This window comes from Lytechinus pictus, chromosome 10, assembly GCF_037042905.1.
Source record: "Lytechinus pictus isolate F3 Inbred chromosome 10, Lp3.0, whole genome shotgun sequence".
Taxonomy (NCBI): Eukaryota; Metazoa; Echinodermata; class Echinoidea; order Temnopleuroida; family Toxopneustidae; genus Lytechinus; species Lytechinus pictus.
The window spans coordinates 11,525,602-11,543,841 of NC_087254.1; the positions used below are offsets into that span (position 1 = coordinate 11,525,602).

The window sequence follows — 18,240 nt, forward strand, 5'->3', positions numbered from 1 at the left end:
CATCACCACCACCTTCACCACCATCATCATCACTATCATCAGCAACAGCAGCACCACCACCACCTTCACTACCACCATCATCATCAGCATTACCACCATCATCATCATCATCAGCATCACTACCTTCACCACCACCATCATCACTATCATCATCATCACCATCACCACCATCATCATCAGCATCACCATCTTCACCACCATCATCATCAGCAGCAGCATCACCACCTTCACCACCACCACCATCATCAGCAGCGGCAGCACCACCACCTTCACAACAACCATCATCACTATCATCATCATCACCACCACCATCATCATCATCAGTACCACCACTTTCACCACCATCATCATCAGCATCACCACCATCATCATCACCATCATCATCAGCAGCATCACCACCTTCACCACCACCACCATTATCATCACCAACAGCACCGCCACCATCATCATTATCACCACCTTCACCACCATCATCATCACCATCATCATCATCATCATCATTATCATCATCAGCAGCATCACCACCTTCACCACTACCACCATCATTATCCTCACCAACAGCACCACCACCACCATCATCATTATCATCAACAGCACAGTCACCTTCACAATCACCATCATCATCATCATCAGCACTACCACCACCACCTTCATCACCATCATCACTATCATCATCAGCATCACCACCATCACCACCATCATCATCACTATCATCATCAGTACCATCACCTTCACAATCACCATCATCACTTATTATTATCATCATCATCAGCAGCACTACCACCACCACCTTCACCACCATCATCACTATCATCATCAGCATCACCACCTTCACTATCATCATCATCATCAGTACCACCACCTTCACCACCACCATCATCATCATTACCACCACCATCATCATTATCATCATCATCTGCATCACTATATGCAGCAACAACAGCAGCAGCAGCACCACCACCACCACCACCTTCACCACCACCACCATCATCATCACTGTCATCATCAAAATATTTCAATCAGAATATTCGCCTTTTCAAAGAATACAATTGATGTACATGTAAAGCTACAAATGACAGGTGAATAAGAAAACAACATTTTATTTTACAGTGCATCACTATACCTCACCAGGTGTAAAATGGAAATGGTCGTAACGATACAAATAAAAATATTTACATTAAAATTGAGAAATACTTGAAAATCAGCCTCATATGCAATACATAACATTTTAAAAACCAAGACGACGTATTACACGAGTCAAGTACTGTTTAACTTGCTGTATAGTATTCGGATATATAAACATGGAATGTGTCTTTGATTTTATTATACATACACACAGATACACATTTGTTATGTATATTTTCTTTGTTCTTACCGCCTTTGTTCTTACTACTGGATGAGCCGTACACATTCTTGTTCTAAAAATGTGTGGATATGTGAAAGCTTGAATGCAATGAAGGCCAGTAACCCCCCCCCCCCCCCGAGCATCATCCACTTTCATTGTTCCGTGCTATGCATGCTAGCTATGGCTAACGTATCACGTTATATGTCCTCACCCCCCCCCCCCCTTCGAGGGAGGGGGCTGTGTTGGTAACGAATTTCTCAATATCAAAGATGATACTTTTTTTTCAAAAGCTTTGACGTCAAATCACCCGTGTTGGGCCATGCAGGGTGACGGAATACGAACTGCCCTTCGGCCTATACACGCCTCCCTCGCTTTGGTTACTCGCATATATATAGCCCGCATGAAATTAGAGTCAATTAAAGTCAAAGAACACATTACCCCCCGCGCCCATATTGCCACTATATAGTAATGTAACATTCAACATTGCACAAAAATTGTACGAATATATCAATAACAGCAGATCATGATGCCCCCCCTCCGCAAAAGAAAAAAATAATTTAAAAAAGTGTGGACATCGAGCCTGAAATATGACACGGGACTAGCATATACAATACATGGTATCAAATATGTTAACATTACCCGTATAAAACCAACACACTAGAATAGTGTAATACCATAGAGCTAGCTCTATGGTAATACTAAACACTTTTTTCTGCGCATTCCCACCGTGAATGACATTGCTGTCACTGTCCTCCCCCCTCCGGAAAATACTGAGCCTAAATTATATACACCGACATGGACCTACAGCAAGACAAGGCTACCGGATATAGCAAAGACTTGGTGCTAAACCTCGTATAACAAACCACACCAGAATAATGTGATATAGTTCATTCTGTATCATTCACATTGCTATCATCGTCCTCACCCCCTCCGGAAAATACTAGCCAATCGGGTACGCAAGGCATTCCAATCTATCCGACAACCAATCAGCGAGCGGTATCTAGCGCGCACGCGTCGGTTCATGAACGAATAAACGAGTGGATCGAGCAAGGAGTTTGAGTATCCAAGCCACATACTGACCACGCCCAGCCAATGAGATGGATCGATCGGTATAAAGCAAGAATGGATGATGAAGTACGGCGTCCAGCACACAACGGTCGTCATTACCAGAAGAATACCTAGAGATGAAAAAGAATTTAATAAATATCTGAATTTTCGAGGAAAAAAAAAACTAGGACATGCTGAATGAAATTCCATGAGTTTGTTCTTTTTATGAATAAATTGTAACAGCCGACATGTGTCCTCAAATGAATAATAGATTGCACGTTTTTATAATTAGATAAAGTTTATTTGTATTTGTAAATATAGAATTGAAAATGTTTTCCCTTGATCAAGATAAATAATTTTCTCTTTTTCACCCGAATAGGTGAAAACGAGGTCGCGTCAGGAATAATGTAGAATTTCTAAGAGCTAAAATGAATAGCAACATCCTTGACTATAATTATGGTGAAAAAAAGAGAAATATAAATCGTCGGGAATGTATTTCACAATCAATAAAATGCACATAAATATTGTGTACATGAGCTAAACTAATGTGAACATTTTATACTTTATATTCTCTAAATATACAACGGAGAAAACGATGAATGCAAATTTATGAGTGATGAAACGAGGTTAAAGTACTCAGTTAATGAGGTCTAATATAATGAAATAAAATGTTAGCAATCAAGATTATAAACCAAGGACACATCAAATTCGAGGCGGGCAGAGAGTCTAATAAAATTATTTTAATGATCCCTCGTACTATTCTCATATAGGCCTACATGTATATACATGATCTGTCAATGGAAAATGCCAGGTTCGACCTTTATACTGTGTAAAAGCATTGAAATATAGTGTTATCTGTACAGTGTGACTAGGGGGTGTCGAAAAGCATAGTATCATTATTATTAACCATGCAAATTTAAAATCTTCACGCACAATCTGAAAAAAAATCGATGTAATATTTGTTGTTACCCCCATGAAATACATGCGTATTAACATTGGCTGATCCAGCATTCCAGGCGGGGCACAAGGGGTACACGACTACACGTACGCCCACTCTATGTTGAGAATTGCTCATTGAGCAAGCCCATTCCAAAATGCTGGATTCGCCACTGATATCAAATCGAATTGGAAGACTGGAGAGGGTGGGTCGATAGTCTGATAGCGTTGAGAAATTTTAGAAATCCAAATACAGAGAGAGGTTATCGACATATCTAATAAGTTTATGAAGGAACACAAAGCATTTGAATAATGTTTTTGAGGGAGGGGCCGAGCCCAAATCATTGTCTGGCTGAATGGTTAATCTAAAGCAGAAGAGAAAGTTAAGTGATGGTGTAGTGTGAGAGAGAGAGAGAGAGAGGTGGAAAAAGCTGGAGAAGAAAGAGGAGAGAAAAAAAGCGAAAAGAAGAAGAAAACCCCAAAATTATAGAAAAACATGTATAAATTAACCCCCTCCCCACGAGTATTTAGGCCATACACTTTATTTGGAGATTATATTAAAGAGCGTATATATGTGCCCCCTTGGAAAATCCTGGATCCGCCCCTGCACTCGAATGTGAATAATTCTACATGAATACACGATCATGGGTAGGATTGATATAGGCATTCGATTTCATATTGCCAACACGAGCGTTCGATACAAAACCAGGGGAGTAACAATGAACGCTGACAGGGATAAAACGCCATCCACTGGCTAGAAAATTAGTTGACAACCGGAAGAAAAATATACTAGTGGGGCAATGCAAGAAACTTGCAATCAATTGCAAGTATAATTTCAGTCCCAAAATCAAGCATATATCTTGCAATTAAATTACAAATTTGCAACTGATTGCTAATCTGCTCCTCGAAACAAGGAGTGTAACATGATTTGCTACAGTTAAAATTGATATATCAATTGTTAAATTGCAACAGAATATTTGCAATTGATTGCAAATATTTTCTTGCAACACCCCCAAGAGAGGAAGTTGAATAAGAAACTACTGTCAGTATTTGAACGAGTATCAAATGTGTTAACTAAATGCTGGAGGTGCCGTGGCCGAGTGGTCAAAGGCGCCTGGCTATACATGGAAAGTCCGGGATTCGTTCCCCGGCCGCGGCACCTCTGCCCCTGAGCAAGGCATTTTATCGACAATGCTCATTTATCCTGCATTCAAATAAATGGATATGTTGTATGCATTTATTGGTAACTCGGTGTACACTTGTAAAAAAAGGTTGCTGTAGCTGCCTGAAGGCTAATCCGAATACGATGTTCATTATTCAAAGCAAGATATTTCCTAACATGTTTAAAGGGATTTTCCCCCCTAAAACAGAATAATAGTTTAATACAGTGCATTTATAGTTCTGTACAAATAATGCGAATGCATGCTTCCTTATGGTATAATGGGTCTTGTTGTGTACAGACAAAAATGTATAAGAGGTATTTTATACACGCATTGTCTTTTTCTGTAAGATTTCATATATAAATATATCAATATCATACTTAACCTTTTCCTTTCCTGTTCTACTTCATCTTATATTATTTCTTGGTCGTGGGGCGTTTGTGGACCAGGTGCCCCCAAGACCCCGCCTGTCACATTGAAAATACATTTATTTTATTTTATTTATTTTCTTCAGCAAAGCTTGCTTATTTTATCTAAGTTTCACTCCTCAGCCAGGTTGCTAAGAGACAAGGAGTAGATCTTATGCAAGAGTGAGTAGGAGATGAGAGAAGTGTGTGTGAGATTCTTTTTGCTAAAATTGAATTGAGATAATTTACATATCTACTGTGTGTTGTGTCTTGGGTGGTAGACTTGTATAGGTCCCTTTTAGTGAGCTCAGTGAGCCTTTCTTTTTTAACAGCTGCTTAAGATACTTTTGGGGAAATTGTAAAATTGGGAGGAGACCCCAGTAGCTTTCCACTAGTTTTCTGGCATTGCATCTTGGAGACTTTGTGTAACACACACCTATGCAATTTTGGGGCAGTCGCCATTTTAGCTGCCATCTTGATAATTTTTGAATTTCAACTTTAAACAGAAAAGCAGCCTTTCTTGTTTGATATTGGCTGGAACTTTTAGATACCTGTATGAGGTCAGATTTAGCTGAATTTATGCTGTTATTTTTATGCCTGTATTGAAGAAGCCATCGGTAAGTTAATCTGTGATTTCTTCTTAATTCTTTTATATAAAAAAATAAAAAAAAAATAAAAAAAGATTGAAAGACTTCAGAGATGATTTGAAATGTAGATGTTAATCTTTATAAACCTTATGAAATAGTTAAACACTTGTGAGGAAGAATATAAGTATCATAAAAGGATGTCATTCTACAAGTTTATGTGACAGTGAATTCATACTTTATAAAATAATATTCTTGAATGTGATTTGACCCTCACAGTAAATGTTCAAACAAGTTTTTATTATAGTATGACATGGAAATAACCTCCAGTTGATGTTACAGTTAGGATATATCGTAGAGAGATTCTTGGTTTTGTCTTTAATTTTAGATGGTTCTAAGATCGGGATATAATTTCCAGGATCGGGACATTTCCCAAGACCGGGTCGCTTTGAAGACTGGTGAATTGTTTTAAGCTGAACATTATAAAGTGCTAACTCTGGAGGTTTTCGGTCAACATGTCACCTGACATATAAGTTGTAAATAGCAGTGAGAGAGAAAGCAGGAGACCTTTCGTTAAATTTGAAACTAGCTTTCTAAATACCAGAAAGTCTTGCAAATTGACATTTCAGAAAATAGACATTGATTATGAAGATGACTGGTGCATAATTTTTTTTAAAGCTCAAGTTCAGGAGTTAGAAGGATTTTGAAATGTAATCACAAAAATGTTGTGATAAGAGATACAAAGTGGTGAGAATGGAACTCTATGAAGGTGGATTAATGCAGGATCCTTTCATAGGAATTTTTGGTAGTCGTTATTGTGAAAACAAAATGAAACAAAGTTAAAGGTTTAATAGATATTTTTTGAGGTAATTTTGCAGGTGAAAATGTAACACACTGAACGTTGAAGTTGGTGATTAGATCAGCTTGGATCAATGCAGGATCCTTTGATTGTAAACTTGTGAATTGAGTACTTTTCAGAATACTTTATCATTTAGAGGTGTTACAGTTTTATTTCCCTTTTAAACTTCATACGTTGGACAATGTTGAACTTCGAAGAGAGATGTTTTGATATTGGAGTTTTGTATACTGAAATAAATTGTAAATTGTGATTTGGTGCACATTGAGTTTTACTTGAATTTTATTTGGAGTCCGCCCATTGTGACACCGCCCCCTTGCCCAATCTATACGCCAGTGAATATTACATATCTTTTCTGGAGGTATACTGTGTTTTTTTTTAATGGAAATCTAACTAAATTGTGTATTTGTACATATGTTAACAATATATTGTTCTATTAAAACTGATTTCACATTTCACATTTCATGCCCTAAAGAAATAAAGAAATGAATTTATTCGGCCTACCTGTGACGGCCACCCGTTTATCCGCACTGAGTTTATCCAATTTGTAGAGAAGTTGCTGTCTCTTCTTCTTCTTTTTCTCGGGCTTAGCGATCACGTGTTCTTTCATTCCGAATCCTCCTGTCACCTCGTCATCTTCTGTGACGTCATAATCGGTAGTTCCGAGATCGTCCGAAGTCTTTGGCCAATCGGCCGAGGACAAGCCTTCGTTGCTGACCACGTCCATTGAGACGTTGACCACGCCGCTATCACTCGTTTGTTTGCTGTTCTTGCCTTTCTTGAATGCAGCGTGAGATCTTAGCTAAAAGGGAAAACAATTGATCACATGTCATGATGCTGGATTCTTAAAACTAATTTTTGTAAAATTTAGCGTTAATTAAATATCATGTGAAATCCTGCATAGCAGGTATGCTCTATTTTTCACGACAATTATTTAATATTTGACAACTGGAACAAATCAAATGTTACAATGTCTCTTGGCTCTATGTATTTCTGTAACAATCACGACGTTTTTTTTTCTAAACAGTGCCAAGTGTCCACCATTCGGCCCCTTAAAAACTCTTTCTTTCTTCCACTACTTATATTTTGAATGGTATAATTGTGTATAGCTTTTTATGAAATACAAACGTGCGAGCGAATGTGTGTGTGTGTGTGAGCGTGGGTGTGTGCGAGGGTGTGTGAGGGTGCGTGTGGAGGGGTAGACAAGATGCAATATCACTGGACATCACACTATTTACAGTCGACTCCAGGTCGTAAAAAAAAATATTCGTATCAATTTCATTTTCGATTGGCTTGAGATCGGTATCGTCAGTGTGACCTATAGGTCATTTACCTGCAATTCCTGCCGTCTGATCGTCCATATGACAGAGATGTACGAAAACGTCATGATGGGAACCGTCACACCGAAGATAAAGGTGAACCAGATGATGAAATAGAGACAGTCTTCCCACTTCGGCGAGCAGTGGTGAGTATCCGGGTGGAACTTGAAATCGGAGAGGAACTCGAAGGCCGGAGGAAGGACGTTGATGATCGGGAGGAACCAGCAGAAGATGATGAAACCAATTGCGCGGCATTTGGTCGGGGGAAACCTGTTTGACCAGACCACGGTCAAGTAGCGGTCCACAGAGATGGCGAGGATGGTGGTGAAGTTGGCGAAGGTAAAGAGAACGGCGCCAAAACCATTGATCTAAAATTTCAATGATAATAATAATAATAAATACATTAGAGAGGGAGTCTTCCCCCATCCAAACCATTTAAACTGATGCTTTGATTTTGTTGCTGATTTTCATGACTGGTATTATCCCGGGTAATTATCCTCTTCCAAAAACTTGTTTTAAAAAAAGAAAGGGTGTGAAAAATCATATGACAAACCCCGCTGGAAGGAACAGTGTCACACAGTATGATCACAGTGTGTTCACATAGTGGACTATGTGAAAATATTATTCACACTGTTAAAATGCTCAAAGTTAACAGTTTGAAGACATTTTCACACAGTATAGAAACCTCGACAGTGTGACTGTTCACAGCGTGTTCACATAGTGGACTATGTGTAGGTATTATTCACTCTGTTAAAATAATATTAAAAAAAACAAGTGTGAAGATACTTTCACACAATAGAAACCTCGACAGTGTGACAGTTCACAGCGTGTTCACATGGTCAACTATGTGTATATGGGATTCACACTGTTGAAATGCTCAAATTTCACAGTGTGAAGGTGATTTCACACTGTGGACAGATCGACAGTGTGACAGTTCACAGCGTATTCACATGGTCGACTATGTGAATATGGGATTCACACTGTTGAAATGCTCAAATTTCACAGTGTGAAGGTGATTTCACACTGTGGACAGATCGACAGTGTGACAGTTCACAGCGTGTTCACATGGTCGACTATGTGAATATGGGATTCACACTGTTGAAATGCTCAAATTTTACAGTGTGAAGGTGATTTCACACTGTGGACAGATCGACAGTGTGACAGTTCACAGCGTGTTCACATGGTCGACTATGTGAATATGGGATTCACACTGTTGAAATGCTCAAATTTCAAAGTGTGAAGGTGATTTCACATTATGTTCCACACTGTGAGCACACTGTGGGACACTGTTCTTTCCAGTGAGAAGGATTGACCGAGTAATCGGATGTCTAATTATCATCATGTGCAAAACGGTTATTTGTGAACCATCAAGACTATCATTTGAAAAATTTGTACATGTTCAGGAAAATGAATCATGCTTTTCCAGAAATTATATCCTTTGACCATTTTTCTTTGAATTTAATTGCATTTCAGTTTCATACTGTATTCTATAGGTTCACCGTTTTGACAAAAACTTTCGTTTTTTTTTTAGTATTTCTTTAAAAGGGAATCCTATGACATTTTTTTTCTGATTTCTTTTTAAAATACTTTTTTGACCCTTGAACGTGTGTTAATATCAATGTATTCAATGTCGTGTTTTGTTGTTATTGTTGTTGTGTGTTTTTTCTCCGACTATAATGTTTGATTTGATTGACTGATTGTATTATTTTTTTAATTAAAAACAATTAATACAAAAAAAAATCGAAAGGTATAAATACATTTTACTTTAAGGGGGGTCCGGCTCTCCAAAGTTCGCTGTAGTATGTGTTTGCCGATATGATATAATTATAAACTGAGACTGGGAGAGACTAGTGACTGGAGTAGCAATTACTTCTGTATACACGCGCACGATTCGTTCATTTTCATTTTTAATTTGGTCGCTTAATAAAGAGAGTCGCCAGTGATGTGTACCTATATCATTATATGGAATTGAAAGAAATGCCAAAAAGAGTCACTGACGAGAATATGACTGCACGGGGATATCAACGACGAAACTGACAAAATTTATTTCAATTTCCATCATTTCACAATTGAGGCACGAATCACGTCACTTCAAACTAGCCATATTGATCATGAATACGTTTAACGAGGACATAATAAAAATATATTTTTCTAATTTGTCCATGGTGTACAGAGCTGTAAATAATTTGCTCTAGTTTGAATTAAATCTAAGTCTAGCAGCCATTAAACAATTCACCGCCCCTCCCTCTCTCTCTCCTGAAATTTTAACTATAAGACAAATTGAGGGTGATGAATCTCGTCTCGCTGGTGGCAAAACGGGAAATTTTCTATGCAGATTTGCACGCAAAAGTGGCGCATGCACGATTCTTGCTACAGCATTTTTCATTGTGCCCCAATCTGGGTAAAAATAAGGACGAGATTTTGACAGATTATGAAATATATGAATTTCTTCAATTTTCATCATTTCACGGTATAAACACACAAAAAAACACTTTAATCTGGACATATTGATCACGAATACTTTTAACGAGGACATTTCAAATTGTCCCGAGCTGTTATATTAATTTGCACTAATTTGAATGAAATTTCAGCCCTCTCTGTATAGTAATCAATTCATCCCCATCTCCCTCTCTCTCTCTCCCCCTCTTTCTTTCCATCTCTTTCAGCCTCTCCCTCTCTTTCTTGTACCTTCTCTCTCCCTTCCCTCTTCCCCTCTCCCTCCCTCTCTTTCTTTCTCTCTCTTTCTCCCACTTTCTTTTGTTTTTTTCCAACGCCTCCATTATTTCCTTCAAGTTCAACCTCTCTGCCTAACCATCATTCAATTTTCCCCTACCCTTGCATTTACAGACAAAATGAATATGAAAGGAAGCACACTACTTATGGAGACTCAAAACGAAAAAAAAAATGACAAAGTGTTGGTGCCCTTATGTACGCCTCGGCGGAATTTCAAGGCTGACCTTAAACAATATCCATAGTTGAAAATAATATCCTGGCTACATCCTTTAATAATCATTGGTATTCAGAATAAGAATGCGTACTTCCCATGGTCATTTCTGCGTGGTATACCAGCTCTGATTTCCCCTTTTATTTTGTTACCAAGGAAGAGGGAAATTGCCAGAAATATTTCGAGCCTTGTTTGATTTATGAGCAACTTGTATACACCAAACGCGACACTTCCGGTTTGTTTCAATTTAATTTTGAGATAAATTTCAGTTTGATGTTTAGGAAATGATTTTGTTGTCGAAGAAGGCCTTTTTGAGACGTCTCGTCGCAAGGCCGGGGGGGGGGGGGGTAGTCTTGAGAGTCAATATGATTTTATAATTTAAAGATATCCATTCTTTATTTCTTTTAAACCTGGAATTGTGTAACTTTTGACTGATTCACATACTTTCAGGTATTTCTGGAGTTATTGCGATCTTATTTGATTTGATTTACATGCACTTCAGCCCCCTCAAAATCATAACTTTTTTTTACACAAACTTGATAATAGGTTTATATTTTACACAATCGTGACACTACTACCATATGCCGTGGAGGTGCCGTGGCCGAGTGGTCTAAGGCGCCTGACTATACATAAAAAGTCCGGGGTTCGATCCCCGGCCGCCGCACCTATGCCTGTGAGCAAGGCATTTAATGTGCAATGCTCTTATCCTTCTTTCAAATAAATGGAAATGCTATAGGCATTATTGGTAACTCGGTGTGCACTTGTTAAAAAAAAACAAATATGCAATATGATACGCTGGTGCGATTCATTGGCATATTTATCAATTTACATTCAGCAAATCATTAGTAACAACTCTTTTAAGCTGGTAGTAAAGGAATACTTTGCTTCTGGCCATACATTTGGTCAGCATGAATTTGAAAGATCATCTTTTAATCATATTTTTAAAGAAACTCTACTCAATTTCCAGGTTTAATCTTCATAGAAATATCTACTCTACGCAATTTGTTCCATTGACTGTCCCTCCCAAAATGTATTCAAAATCACTTGCTTAACTGTTCGTGTATTTGTAGATGTGAATAGTTATTCAATATAATGGTGTATTTCTCAACCAATGTTCAATTCAAATTTCTTCACTGCAAAATCACCAGTGTCATTTAACACCAACCCGGTATCTATTATGTCCACACCAGAGAAGTATTCAAACAATACCAGTTTGGAATCAAACCGATGCTGTTTTAATACTAATTGGTGTTGTATAAACACCTATCTGGTGTTAGACCAAAACCAAACTGGTGTTGTTTAACACTTCTCTGGTGTGGGCATATATAGATTCCGGCTGGTGGTAAATCAACACCGGAGTTTTTGCAATGTTGAAAGTTATCTTTTCGTATACCTATATATTTAAATAATAATTTAGTACATTGATGTGTTTCTTTAGCATAGTGTGTATATACATTACTTCAACCCTTTTTTTTTTGCAGAAGTTTCTGCATTGACTGTGTAATCAAAATACATGTAAATATACAACACATGGGCATAATATGGCATAATGAAAAACATTACAATGTGACAATTTTATAATAGATCGGATATAACAAAGTTTAGACATACGCAAAATATTGTAAGTACAAAGTATAGTAATTAAGTTTTAAAAAGTGCAGAGGTTTATTATAAAAACAGAAATGCTTGAATCATAGCAGCCAGTAAAAAAACTTCTTTATGTGGCATATATTCCTCCACCCCCCCCCCCTTCTTCAGTGTTTCCCCCTTTTTTTTATTTGTGATTTATTTTCATGGCCCCAAGGTATAATAAGCTACCATGATGAAATATAAATACATAAATGGATACTAGTAATAAATTATGAAAATGAACAAAGGTTTGTTTATAATATATAAACAAATTTATATGAAGCTTGGTTATGAAGCATATTAATCAAACCTTTCAATTATCATGGATCTGATTTGTCATTAGTGAATATCCAGGCATCCGAAATTATTGTTTGCATTTCTAAACTTTCGTATAGGCCTCGGGCTACCACAATAGATGGACATATTTCTTTCATGTTTTTTTACACAATGATGACGAAAGTAAATTTTGACAGCGTAATGACCATTGGGTTTGTAACGGATGCCACAATTGTTTATTAACTCTTTAACTAGGACAATTTAACATGTGGTTTATAATCTCGTCCTTTGTTCTTTTGCATGCAAGTACTCAATTCACGTCGAGACCGCGAGAGTCACTTAGAAAGGGGAGGGGATATGTTTGTTATATTATCATGGTATCATATTAGGAAGAATATACACCACTCTCTACGTTCCCAATTCTTCCTAAATATAATAACGCATATTCCGCGGGGGAAACTGAATTGAAATGATTGGCAATTTTGAAAATTGAAAAAAAAATAAATGAAGTTGCCAATTGTCATAAATGATAAAATGTAGTATGATATAAATACGTCGAGGTGACACAATACACGTAAAACATGAATTTGTGCATTATAACTCCTTTTGGAGTGAAAATGTCTAAAAAGAATATGCACTGTTCGCTCCAGAACGAGCGATAATGCACTCTCAAAAGATGTAAATCCCACTCCAAAACGACTGGTCCATTGTCTCACTCGAGGGGGGGGGGGGGTGGTTAGGGACCAGATTAGCCCTTATGCATTGAGATAGTACCTTACCATATTATCTTATCTCATCTCATCTTACCTCACCTCATCATATCTTATCTTTTGTTATATTATCTTATCTTATTTTTTCTTTCCGTGTCTGGTATGCTCTTCTATCCATATACTGAATGGGATTGGTGTGGAGATTCCCTCTCCCATGAATCAAATAGACAGTCTATTTTTTCTGATATTTTGCTCGACACCATAATTTTCATCAAATTCCATTATTTTTGTGTGTGCTGAATTAATGCCAAATCTACGGCAGAATATTACATACCGTTTGAATTCATGCCAAATCTATACCGTAGAATAGTATACACTGTTATGTAATGGATTTTTTTGAATCCGTCTCAATTCGTTCTCTCGTATATAATGAGCTGAATGTAACACTCCTCCCCCCCCCCAGTTTCTATAATAATTACAGATCTGATTATACCATATACCACACTCACACCAACAAACACGTTGCGCTAACGCACATTTATAAAGATGATCAATGCTTTCTACATCTTGATGATTATTCTGTGGACCCCCCTCCCCGTACCACCCGCATTGGTAATCAAGAATCCACTCTCAAAGGAGCCACGTTGAAATAAGAAGAAAACAATTAAACATATTGTCATGGCAACCGGAGGAAGGGGAAAGCAGCGCTTTTTGTAGGTTTTCATTGATTTCTTTAAATATTATTATTGGGATTATACTGAGAGTACCTAAGACTTCACGCTGATTTAATACTATTGGAATATTCTTCAGTGGATGTTAAGTCAATACTAGTCATTTTATTTGCTTACGCCATAAAGCCCATTTTCTGTCTCCTTCAATCTCTCCCGTTCACCCCTCCTCCCTCGCTTTTCTATCTTTCTTTTTCTCTCTCTCTCTCTCCATCTCTCTCCTTCCTTTTATAACGGTCGTTGTTGTCTGCAGTGTGTTGCTGCTTCCATGGAAACAAGCAAAAATCGTTTATAATAAGTGAATGTGATGCAGAGCAATGAGAAAAGTTATATGCCCCCACACTCCAAAAAAGTTTTTTACATAAAGATTTGCAGACCGGAAGTAGTAGTCTGGTCTAGTGCCTTGGCCCTACGAAGGGCCTCAATTTTATAGAAAGAAGAAAAACTGACGAATTACATGTTATTAGGATGAAAAATAAAATTAGAGTCACATAAAAGTCTGGAGAAATCAATCAAATAACAGAGTGACAAATGTTTAAAGTTTTAAATTTGTGGCATCGCCACCATTAAATACGCCAAGTAATATAGATTCCAAGGAAGGCGTTTTTGTTGTTGTTGCTTCGTCGTGATTGAATATTTGATTTCAACAGAAGTGTGTTTCAAAGAGTGTTTAATTATCGTCATCATTTATGACATTATTTTATCATTACTGTCATCATCATAATCATTATGATTTTTTGACGTTATCTGTGTCATGATAATTTTGATGAGATACCCGTACCTATACTATATCATGTTACATGTACAGTACATAATAACTGCCTCTTTGGTAACTCATGCATCCCGTAATTCAATACAACTCCTTGTGTCAAGGTACTATCCGTATAATGACTAATGGCTTAATTCCATGAATGTTTTCATAGCAGCTCGAGCATAATCATTAAAAAAATGACGAATGTCCTTTCTGTTGTAATTTGATAGACCTGATAATGGTTGAAAGGAATTTAGCACATACGGAACTACATATCTAAACATATATGTTACCTGATATCAGAATCACATGATAACTTCCACGTAAAATGTCATCGTCGATTGAAGGAAAAAATATGTAGGTGTTTTCCCTTTACTCTTTAATGCGGAATGTTTTCTTGTAGTTATAAGTGTATATCATATTCCGAAACATGAAAGATGTTCGTTATCCCGAAAATCATAAAATTGGTTCTTTAATCTGAACATTAGGGACATTTTTCGAAGGTCTGTTAATCTGAAGAGAAAATCGCGTTTGTTCTTGTTCTTGCGAACGTCTGTAAATCTGACGATAAACTAAGGTTTGTTATTTTGAAGGTCGAATAGTCCCAAAATGAAATAAGGTTTGCTCATTGGATTTACGACATTTTTCATAATATAACGGTCGTTGTTCAGAAGGTAAAACTCAGTTCATTTGTTCGATAGGCAGAAAATGAAATAAATTTCGTTTTCAGGAAACAACAAGCGGCCCTTTGGAGCTACGAAGTAATGATCATCCATTGACCCATTTTCACAAATCGTTCAGTTCCTATCAAAGAACACAGTGTCACACAGAACGATCACAGTGTATTCACATAGTGGACTATGTGATAATATTATTCACACTGTTAAAATGCTCAAATTAGAAGGTGTGAATATATTTTCACACTGTGAACTATGTAAAAATATTGCTCACACTGTTTAAATATTCAAATTCAACAGTGTAAAGATATTTTCACACTGTGGACACCTCAACAGTGTGACTGTTCTAGCGTTCTCAGATTGTCGACTATGTAAATATGTGATTCACACTGTTGAAATGCTCAAATTTCACAGTGTAAAGGTGATTTCACATTGGGTTCCACACTGTGGCACTCACTGTAAATTAAAACTTAAAAATAAAAGAATTACCATTTGCATTTGGCGACATGCAACAGAACAACAAAAGCGTTTTATTCTTACCGAGCATAGGATATCACTGTGCACGAGAAGGTAACCGTTGTCATAGATGGACCAGATAGAGAAAGTCATGCTCGTGATCGTCACGCCCAGGTCAACCACGGTCAGGTTCAGAATAAGCAGATTGTGAAAGTTCTTCCTTAAAACCTGCAAGTCAAGCATAGTAAAAGTTTGGGTTTTATACAAGACACCATGCATGATTTGGGTTCGTAGTGGACCACTCCGTTAAACAACCTATAGTTTAAATGTATCACGGAGTTCAAGTTGTTTGATATTTTATTTTTGATCCAGTGTGGTAAATATGAAAATGAGAAAAGTAAATCAATGCAACCAATCTTCCATTTTTTTTCTCCAATTATCAATTTTGTTAGAATTTTGTAACACATGTGTGCCTTATGCTAGCTCTCCGTCAAGCCCACTATGCATATGGATCTTCAATTCTATATCAATAATTCTTCAAAATAATAAATACTATATGAGAATGAAACCCTTGGAACGAGTTGGCTTGTTTGAAAACTTTGAAAACAAATAATAAAAAGGATAAGATCAGTGGAAGTTTGATAACACTAAATTGGACAAATAATACGAAAATTATTAGCTTTTGAAAGTCAAAATCACTAATGCTATGGAGGTTCTCTCATTGACAACACAGCCAAGATTTGCGATGTCACATAGATGCAACTCCTACTCTCCCCTTTGAACACAGAACATATTTTGCTCATTCTAATAAACTGGTGACAATTTAAGTAAATACTAGAAAAGTAATTGGATGAGTTGTACAAGTGTGACATCACTTAACTTGGTCTCATTGCTAAAGAGAGGATGTCCACATCATTGGTGATCTCAACCATGGGCGTGCAGATGGAGGGGGGGGGGGCAAGCCCCCCCCCCAAAAAAAAAAAAAACGAAAGGGATAAGGGTGAAATATATTTTTTCCGAATATCATATCAAAATCTATCACAAACTTGGATTTTTATAAAAATTCCGAAATTGTTAACTTCCTTTTAATTTTACGCGATACGCCATATCGAGCCCCCTAAGATTTTGGCTCATTACGCCACTGATCTCAACATTCAAATGCTCATAATTTTCGTATTATTTGGTCATTTTGTTCAAACTCTCATTGATTTGCTTCTTTGATTTTTTTTTCTGTTTTCAGTCACACAAGCTAACTCACAGGGTTTCATTCTCCTTTAACAAAATGATATTTGCAAGTATTGATATGTTAAAAAAAAGGATTAAAAAAACTCACCTTATCAGTCAGAATGGTGACGATCGCCATGAGATTGGCAAAAAGCGCCCCAACAAAGATGATAACCATCGTGATGCCTTCGATGATTGCCACAGCCGATGACGGGGAATGGTCGACCGTCAGACCACGATTACGATCGTACGGCGTCGGCGAGACGGACATTGATGTCAGGATCGAAGCATTCTCGACATCTTCGAGCCCGCCCAACGACGTCGCGTTGGATGCCATGTCAGAAGGCGTCGTGAAAATCATTGATATACTCATGATAAAACTAACTCCGTAGTGCCACCTGAGTGACTTTGTACTACCATCGAAGATTCAGTCAGTCGAATTCAGTCAGTCGAAACTAAAAGTCAAATATAACACTGATTGTATATTTGATGTTTACTCTTAAAGTGATGGCGAATTTTCAATGAGGAAATGTGTGTTTTAATTCGTCCGGCTTCGAATAAAAAGCACAGTTCAATCATTTCATAGAATCCCCTGCCTCTCTCTTTCTCTGTCTCTCTCCTGCCCGCGATTCTCCTTCCACGTCCTGTCAAGGAGAAGTCTCTTTTATGAATGACGGTTCGTCTTCCCCAGAAGTGAAATCCTGCTCACCAGAACTTATGGGAAACTCAGTGAAGTACGTCATGGCCATATATATGAGGGTGTAATTCTAATTTTCGGGGAGACGAGGGCTTGCATAAATTATTGTAATCATTGTCTCACCGCAACAAGTTGCCGCGTTCACTCATTAGTTTGTTTATGGTTAACATGGTTAAGAATGCCAATCTAACTAAGATGTCAGTTCCACCAACGAAGCTACTCCAAACCGATCGATAGTCTGGCACTGGTAATAACGCTGCAGTATCTTTTGTCGGTTTGGCATTGCTTTCACCGACAGTGGCGTAACTACGGGGGGGGGGGGGGCATGGGGGGCACGTGCCCCCCCCCCCCCCCCCACCAATTGGCTGGCCAAAAAAAAACGGGGAAAAGGAGAAAGAGACGGAGAAAGGAGAAGAAACGTAGCGGGAAAGAAGAAACTATTGTTCATTATAATCATTATAGTTATGTTATATTACATAAGAAACATTTTCCAT

At 37.6% G+C, this 18,240-nt stretch overlaps 1 protein-coding gene across 1 annotated transcript; it reads right to left on the reverse strand.

Annotated features, from left to right (window-relative positions):
- Window positions 1-1,070: 1,070 nt before the first annotated feature.
- On the reverse strand, window positions 1,071-17,989 carry LOC129269843 (5-hydroxytryptamine receptor 7-like). Its single transcript, XM_054907309.2, has 5 exons — window positions 17,159-17,989; window positions 15,910-16,053; window positions 7,669-8,022; window positions 6,840-7,137; window positions 1,071-2,523 (listed from the first exon to the last, which is right to left on the reverse strand). Exons 1-5 carry the CDS (start codon window positions 17,420-17,422, stop codon window positions 2,267-2,269), a joined length of 1,317 nt encoding a protein of 438 aa, XP_054763284.2. The 5' UTR covers window positions 17,423-17,989; the 3' UTR covers window positions 1,071-2,266.
- Window positions 17,990-18,240: the final 251 nt, after the last annotated feature.